This window comes from Orycteropus afer, unplaced genomic scaffold (assembly GCF_000298275.1).
Source record: "Orycteropus afer afer isolate SDZICR_OR568_19922 unplaced genomic scaffold, OryAfe1.0 scaffold00252, whole genome shotgun sequence".
NCBI classification, from domain to species: Eukaryota; Metazoa; Chordata; class Mammalia; order Tubulidentata; family Orycteropodidae; genus Orycteropus; species Orycteropus afer.
In genome coordinates, this window is record NW_006921839.1 from 3,818,030 (window position 1) to 3,827,581 (window position 9,552).

Consider the following 9,552-nt stretch of genomic DNA (forward strand, 5'->3'; position numbering starts at 1 on the left):
ACATGAAGAGATACTCACAATCATTGGCCATCAGAGAGATGCAAATCAAAACAGCAATGAGATACCATCTCACCCCAGCACTGATGGCAAGGTTCAATGAGACAGAAAATAACAAATGCTGGTGGGGATGTGGAGAGATTGGGACTCTCATATACTGCTGGTGGGACTGTGAAGTGATACAAACACTGTAGAAAGCAATATGGCGATTCCTTAAGAAGCTGGAACTGGATATACCATTTGACCTAGCAATCCCACTACTAGGTATATATCCTAGAGAGGTGAGAGCCAGGATAGGAACATATATATGCACACTCATGTTCACTGCAACACTATTTACAATAGCAAAAAGATGGAAACAACCTATGTGCCCACTAGTGGAAGAGTGGATGACCAAACTATGGTACATACACATACTGGAACGCTATGCAGCACTAAAGAATTATGTAGAGTCTGCAAAACACCATATAATATGAGTGAACTTGGAGGACACTATGCTGAATGAAGTAAGTCAATCATAGAAGGACAAATATAGTATTAGTTCGTTGTTGTGGAGGGTCAAAGGAAAGGTTTATATATGGAGGGAAATTTTCTTTGTTGGTTGGCAGGGGTGGGAGGAGTGGGGAAGGAACACTGAAAAAAAATGCATTGACCCATGTCACTTTAGTTTTGTGTATTTCACTGTATATAAATTATATTTAAATAAAATGGATTAAAAAAAACTTTAGCGATCACTACAAAAAAAAAAATAATAAATATATGAGACAAAGGTTACTCAAAAGCTTAGATGAGAATTTACCTATAGTTAAGGGCAGCAAAACATCACTCATACCAAAGATCATATAGAGGAGTATCCCAAGAATAGTCTAAGAACATATGGGAACTCAGAAAAACATCTGACTAGAAAGAAATGGGAAGCATGATAGTTTTACAAAATCAACATAGAGGTCAAGAAAAAATAAGAAGATAAGCAAGTAATTCTAACAGAGACAAAATTTAAGCAAACTCTTTACCTTATCTATTTTAATAGGTCTTAATCTTTAAACATATAAAATCATGGGGCAATAATAATCACACTATTCAGTCATTTCTTTTCCTGAGTTTCTTGTAATTAGTCACAAATTGAAACTCTACTAAGTTGTAGGAGAAGGGAATGCTCTTTTGTGCACCACAATGTGATGATTACATAGTCTAAAGTGACTCTTCCTCCCCTCCATCAAGCAAAGACCTTGCCTGGAGATGAAGAGGGCAAAAAGTCGACAGAGAAAAGTTTAGAAAGGATATGCCAAGGTCAAGAACTACTATTTTTGCCAGCTTTTAGGATTCCTCACTAAGCATGCCACAAAGGCTAAGTTTCAACTATTATCTTCCCAACTGTTTAATATTAACCCACTGCTATCAAATAGGATCCGACTCATAATGACCCCTCCTTGGGTTTCCGAGGCGGTATCACTACAGAAGTAGATTGCCCAATCTTCCTTCCAAGATGTTTAATATTAGGAGGAGAGAATACCAGGTGCCCTCTATAAGAAATGGGTCAAAGCTTCAGCTTTCACTTATAAGGAATGTTATGTTATGTGCCATCGAGTTGGCCCTGACTCATAGTGACCCCCGACTCATAGTGACCCCTTCTTGGGTTTCCGAGGCAGTATCTATCACTACAGAAGTAGGATTGCCCAACCTTCCTTCCGAGGAGTGGCTGGTGGGTTTGAACCACCAGCCTTCTGGTAAGCAGTCAAGTGCCTTAGGCACTATGCTACCAAAGCTCCTTTATAAGGAATAAGTAGTCTATTTAGGCTTCTTCCACAAAATTAAAGGACGTAAAGAACACATTGCTGTATGTGATTATTTTTTATAATCACAAGAGACAAACATGATGTTCTTCTGTTACTTGTGAACTGCATAGTGCAAAGCATCAAGAAACAAGAAGCAGGGGTTTATGTAGCTAATGACTGAATTATCTGGAAAGAACAGGAGCCATCACCTTTAAAATAGTGAAGGGAAACAGCAGCTAATATCCAAGAACTCCAAAACTAGGTCTTCCTTTAGTTTGTTTTGTTTTATTTTGTTTTTTCTAGTCAGCCCTCATGGAGAGGGAGAAATTGTAAATGGCTGTGAAGAAATAGTGAACAGATGGTACTGAAAAGTCACCATCTGTGCACTGGGAGGCTGTATGACCCAAGTGGATCTCCTACCCTCAACTTGTGGCTGAAGCAGTCTTGTCAGTGTCCTTGTTTGGATAGGGGAAGACTCCCTCTAAAGATAAATTGCCATTAGTACATTTTCAGATGTCATAGAGAAAACAGGAAAAAAAAAAATGTCATTCTAGACAGTTTGATTTCTCAATGAATATAGAAATAGACAATTCAATTCCATTAAGGAAGATTGAAACAGAAAAACTATTCTTTGCTTTATTTATAAAAACTGCTTATCTGAAAAAAAATGAATGTGTGTGTCTATGTGTATGGTTGTCTGTGTCTAGTAATGACGGTCCATAACATTTAGCAACAGTGTTTAAAAGTGATGACAGCAAGGAGAAGGATGACAACAGGAAAGCAATTTGTTCTTTTTTAACATTGTGAAATACTATAGTAGAAGTGTTGAAGTGTGAGGCTGGAATCTGAGGCTGTCATCTGTCTCATCCATGTTGCCTACACCCAAGCTTTAAGTAATTCATTTCTTATAGACCGGTTTGATCTATACCATTATTTGAAAGTAACTATTTAGCAAGAAAAACTGTAAGCGTAATTCACATAAATATATTGCTCTCAAGAGAAATTATGTGGTACTAATGCAGGGGTTCTTATCCTGGAGTTCATGTAACCCTTAAATCGCATGTAAAATTCTGTGTATATATAACATTTTTCTGGGGAAAATACCATTAATCAAATTTTCAAGCAGCCTATGATCCAACAAATTCTTAATTCCAAGGGAGCCAGGGTAAAATGAAAAGCCTGTTCTGAGGGTATGGGGGTGAGATAACAAGATGTACTAACAATTTCAAAATCCCAAACCAAAGAAAATGGTTTCTCCAGTTCTCTTCCTCCTTACTCTCAAACTCATCACATTCACATTCCTTCAAAGCACAAAAGGAAAACAAGGGTCCAATTCTCAAGCATTCTTGGAAATGTGTTACTAACACAAATTAGATAAGAGGTATACCCTTTTTTCAACATAAACAGTGAGATTAATAGCTTCATACCATTCTTATTTTCATTAGCTTAAAAGTATTTTTGCTTAAGAATAGAAATACAGATTTAGGAGAAAGTTTGGACAGTAGTCAACATATGGTTTTAAATGCAAACAATTACTGAGGCAAAATGGAAGGCAGTGAAGAGAAAACATACAGGCCATGGTAGCATACGGACCTGCCTATGACAATAAGCCCAAAACGAAACCCACTGCCATCAAGTCAATTATGACTCACAGTGACCCTACAGGCCTGAGTAGAACTTCCCATAGGGATTCCAATGCTATAAATCCTTACAGAAGCAGACTGCCTCATCTTTTTTCCAGTGGAGCAGCCAGTAGGTTTGAACTGATGACCTTTTGGTTAGCAGCCAAAGGCTTTAACAACTGTACCACTAGAGCTCCACAGCTATGACAGTAGGTTCTTCTATTTGCTGCTTATATAAACTTGCCAAATCATTGCTCCCTCTACGTTCTATTTCTCTTCTGTAAAATGGGGACAATATCTACTTCATGAGTCTATAAGCACTGAGTTAAGGTATTTATAAAGTACCTTTAATAAACATTAACAGTTTTCTTCTCACTTCTGTTACAAAACATAGCAAAAGTCCACTCAAAAAAGGGGGAGGGATGAAGGGGGAGGGATATTTTGGAATCAGACATGGTTCATATCACAGCTCTGCCACTTAGTCATATGAGTATGGCTAAGTCAGTTAGCACTGTAGACCTCAGGTTCCTCATCTGTAAAATAGGTTATTCTAATGAACATATATAATATGTATAAAAGGACTGGGCACAGCAGGCATTGACACAACAAGCCAATCAGTGGTTACTATTTGTTTTTTAATGGTAGTTTGGTAGTGATTGTGGCAGGGATGTTATGTACAGTAAAATCAAAAATGCTGATCAGCACTGGTTGTCCTCATGGCCAAAACAAAACAAAAACCTACTGTCGAAGGTTGTACTTTTTTTTCTAAATTACAGTAAAATATATATAATAAAGAGGTGCCATTTTAATGTGTACAATTCTGTGACATTAATTACATTCATATGTTGTACATCATCACCATTAATCATTTTCAAATGTTCATCATCACCCTTAACAGAAACTCAGTATCATTTAAGCAGTAATTCCCATTTGTCCCTTACCTCCCAGGTCCTTGTAACCACTAGTAAATATTGATTTCTACACATTTGCCTGAACTAATTTCATAAAAGTGAGATCATGTAATATTTGCCTTTTGTGTCTGACTTATCTATACTCAGCATATTTTCCAGGTTCATCCATGTTCCAGCATGTATCAGAATTTAATTTCTCTTCATGGCTGAATAACATTAAATCATATGGATATACTACATGTTGTTTATCTGCTCATCTGCTAACGAAACCCTTGTTTTCAACTTTTGTCTACTATGAACAATGCTGCAATGAACATTGGTGTATGGGCATCTATTTGAGTCCTTACTTTCAAGTCTTCTGAGTATATACCTAGGAGTGGAATTGCTGGGTCATATAGCAATTCTAGGAGCTCTGGTAGTACAGTGCCCAAGGCATCTGACTGCCAACCAGAAGGCTGCAATTTAAACCCACCAGCTACTCCCTGGAAGGAAGATGCGGCAGTCTACTTCTATAGTTTTACTACCTTGGACACCCAATGGTGGTCACTATGAGTTAGAATCAACTCAATGGCAGTGGATTTTTTTTTTTCTTTAATAGCCATTCTATGTTTAATTTTTGGAGGAAATGCAAAACTGTTTACCACAGTGTCTGCATTATTTTACATTTCCACAACCAATGCACAAGGGTTCCAATTTCTCTATATCCTCATCAACACTAGTTAGTTTCTCTTTTTCTGATAATTGCCATCCTAGTAGATGTGAGTTGGTATCTCATTGTGGTTTTAATTTGCATTTACCTAATTAATAACCTGTAATATGCAGATTACACAATCTTGCTTGCTGAAAGTAAAGACCTGAAGCACTTACTAAGATCAAAGACAACAACCTTTGGTATGGATTACACCTCAACATAAAGAAAACAAAAATCCTCACAACTGGACCAATAAGCAACATCTTGATAAATGGAATAAGACTGAAGTTGTCAAGATTTCATTTTACTTGAATCCACAATCAACACCGATGGAAGCAGCAGTCAAGAAATCAAACAATCTACTGCACTGGGAAAATCTGCTGCAAAAGACCTCTTTAAAGTGTTAAAGAACAAAGATGTCACTTTGAAGACTAAGATTCACCTAACTCAAGCACGCTATTTTCGATAACCTCATATCCATGTGAGAACTGGACAATGAATAGGAAAGATCGCAGAAGAATTGATTTATTTGAATTGTGGTGTTGGTGAAGAACGTTGAATGTACCATGAACTGCTAGAAGAATAAACAAATGTGTCTTGGAAGAAGTACAGCTGGAATGTTCCTTACAAGTGAGAATGGCCAGACTCTGTCTCTCATACTTTGGTCATGTTGTCAAAAACAACCAGTCCTTAGAGAAGGATATCATGTTTGGGAAAGGAGCTCAAGCAATGCAGTGCATAAGGCACTTGACTACTAACCAGAAGGTTGGCGGTTCAAATCACCAGCCACTCTGCAGAAGACTGGGCATTCTACATCCATAAAGATTTATCACCTCGGAAACCCAATGAGGGTCATTATGAATCAGGATCGACTAGATAGGAGTGGGTTTGGTTTGGTTTATCACGTTTGGGAAAGTAGAGGGTCAGCGAGAAAGCAGAAGATCCTCAATAAGATGGACTGACACAGCAGCTGTGATGATGAGCTCAAGCATGGCAATGATTCGTGAGGATGTCACAGGACCAGGTGGTGTTTCATTCTGTTGTAAATAGGATCTCTATGAGTTGAAACTGACTTGATGGCACCTAACAGCAACAACAAAGGACTACTGACATCAAACATCTTTTCATGTGCTTATTAGCCATTTATTTATCTTCTTTGGAGAAATGTCTATTCAAGTTTGCTCACTTTTTAATTGAGTTGCCCTTTTTGTCATCAAATTGCAGGAGTTCTTCATATATTCTGGATATAAAGTGCTTATCAAATATTTTCTCCCATTCTGTAGGCTGCCTCTTCCCTTTTTTGATAAAGCCCTTTGAAACACAAAAGTTGTTAATTTTGATAAAGTTTGATTTATCTATTTTTTTCTTTTGTTGCTTGTATTTTTGGTGTCACATCTAAGACTTCACTGTCTAAAATTAGCTTACTAAAGCTTTATCCCTGTGTAATTTTCTAAGAGTTTTATAGTTTTAGTTCTATATTTAGATTGTTGACTCATTTTGAGTTAATTTTCATATGGAGTGTGAGGTATGGGTCCAACTTCATTTTTTTGCATGTGATAATCCAGCTGTCCCAGAATCGTTTATTGAAGAGACTATTCTTTCCCCCATTGAACAGACTTGGCAGCCTTGTCCAAAATGAACTGATCATAGATGTATGAGCTTGTTTCCAATTTTTTTTTTAAAAGCAGATAAAATAGGTAAAGGCAATCTCTGCCCTTGGAACGCTTTCAAATACAGTACGTCATTTACATATCAAACCAGTGGAAATATACCATTTATCATTGAAAAGTAGAGTTAAGAAAGCTTTTTTTTTTAATTTTCAGATACCAAAAGAAAAAATCTAGGTAGCTATACCTTTGTAGTTTTATACTTAGGCAGCAGGCTAAAAGATCTTAGAAACTAAGAAGACTATAACTACAAAGGGTCAAGTTGCTTTATGTTAACAGAAAACTTGCTTTTTGTATAGATTTTCAGCTAACTGATTATAAAGTTGATGATTATGTTACCCTTAATACACACACACAGACACACACAAACACAAATGACCTTGTTCTTCTACTATCAGTAAGAATGGCTCTGAATTCAGATTGCAATATTGGGAGCAAGTTAATGCACTCTTTGTTCATCCATTCTCTGATCAAAGGCACTCATTGTACAACCTATTTAAATAAAGCTTGTTCTCTATGTAATCCTGACTGAAATGGAATTCTGCACTTTGACCTTACCTGCATTAGTCAAACTAGTGTGACTTAAGGGTGAGGTGGGAGAAAGCAAAAACATATGAAACTAACCATTATTGATTATACCTACAATTATACACAAGCCACTGTGGTAGGCGCTTCACATAGACTGTTATTTATTTAATCCACAGGTTAACATTATAGTAATTCTTCTTATTCCTATCTTGTAATAAAGAGATTGAGGCTCAGAGATATTAAATGACTTCTCATTCTTCTACACTAGTAACTAGCGGAAATAAATTTCAAAGTTGATTTGCTTAAATCCAGAACCTAGAATCTTTCCACTAAACTGTATTTCTTACTAAAATCATAATTGTTGCTGTTGTTATGTGCCGTCGAGTAGGCCCCGACTCATAGCAACTCCTCCTTGCGTTGCCGAGGCAGTATCACTACAGAAGTAGATTGCCCAACCTTCCTTGCGAGGAGTGGCTGGTGGGTTTGAACCACCAATTTTAGTAATTATAAATAAATCATACAACTTCTCTTTTTGGGAATCATACATAACAAAGCTTCCTTTCTCTTCTTTCTGGAATCAAGAGAAAAAAAAAAATGCTATCTGTACTAAAATAAAATGTTAACCTACCCTTTTATATAAATGCTGGTAAATAATAAATGAGAAAAGTGGTATACCTCCATTGAGTCCAGAACATAGGAACATATAACCAAAAAAGATAAAAATAATAGTAATTGTACAAGCTATTTTCCTATTGCTTTCCTCAGCTAATAATTTCAAAATTATGTAGCTGTAAACAAAAGTAATTTGGTTCTTTGCTTTTTATCTTCAAAGCAAACAGATTTAACATTGAAGAGGCTGGGTGAGAGAGAGAGGATTCAAACCTTAACAAGGTGAAAAAGACACAAAATAAAAACAGAAAGTAATATACTAAAAAGTACTTCTATATATTCAAATTATAGAACCTGCCTATATTTAAAGAATAAAATTTAATTCCATCTCATGAAACACCATAACACTTAATTTGAAAATGAAAACAAATATTCCACAAAATATGCTTGGCACAACTGCTCTATCACTTTTACATTAGTATATATATATTTTTATATTTTGATCTGAATCAAATTTATAATTATTTAAAATTATAATTATTATATTATTATATAATAATTATTATATAATTCTACTTATATAAATAGAAAATTCTTTAACAAATTTTCTTTAAAAAAAATCAAGATCAAAACTAACATCGTTGACTTAGAGTTACCATATTATTCTAAAACTTTTTTTTTCTTTATATATTTTAGGAGAGAATGACTTACCTTGTATTTTTAAAAAATGTGTGATACATCACACTGTAACAACATTCAATACCAATAATTCTACAACATTCACTTTCAAATGTTAGTCAACAACATTATAGTCACTGATTTCCACATATATTTAAAACTTTTCCTCATTAATAATATTATTGCTTTTACTGGTCACATTCAATGTAATCCAGAAAGTAATACTCAGGTATGCTGGGTAAAAATTTACTTCTATGATTTAAATAGTAAGCAAATGAAATAGAAGTACATACTACTGAGTTCAAAATGTTGCTCATATACAAAAATACCTACTTTTCCTCAGAAAAAATACTTAACTAAATGCCTAGATTTTAAAAATGAATTCTGTGCACATACCGATTGCATGCTTACTCCAACTTGCTGAAACACCATTCTAACTAGGCGCTTAATCCAGTCAAGCATTTAGATAGCTCAGTCTCTCCAAATTTGCATTTCAAGTATTTCAGGCATACATAGCAGCACATGGTCCACAAAGCACACTGAAATTTTAAAATGTAAGTGTTAGAATGAAATAATTATTCAGAATCTTTACTGTTTACAACATATCTCACAAAGTAAGTCTAAAACATATTAAAACTTTGGGTGCAAATTTACTTAACAGAACACAATATTTGCTTGTGATCAGCTTTGGAAAAAAACTGTGTGTGTGTGTCTGAATATACATATACTGAGAACGCTGAGTGGGGTAGAGGGGGAAAGACATATTTCCCTCACCCCCCTAGTCAGAGTTCTGAGTTGCAAGCAACAAAAAGCTACTGTAGCTATTTTATTTATCAAAGGATTTGATACAAGAAAGTAAAGAGACAACCTACAGAATGGGAAAATATATTTGGGTACACACATCTGATAAGGGTTTAATGTACAGAGTATATAAAGAACACCTACAACTCAACAACAAGACAACACAACTAAAAAAATGGGCAAAGTGTCATGGACTCTAGACTTTCTGGAGACATAGAGGCTAGAAGAACCTGCAAAATTCTCGCTCTGAGATAATCTTTAAGCCTTAAACCA

General features: G+C 35.4%; 1 protein-coding gene across 1 annotated transcript in view; it reads right to left on the reverse strand.

Moving 5' to 3' along the window:
• Window positions 1-8,940, reverse strand: part of MTFR1 (mitochondrial fission regulator 1) — a 54,240-nt gene extending 45,300 nt beyond the window's left edge. Inside the window, exon 1 of the mRNA XM_007949738.1 lies at window positions 8,875-8,940. Within this exon, the coding sequence (XP_007947929.1) occupies window positions 8,875-8,940 (66 nt within the window). The remainder of the gene's footprint in view (window positions 1-8,874) is intronic.
• Between the last annotated feature and the right edge of the window lie 612 nt (window positions 8,941-9,552).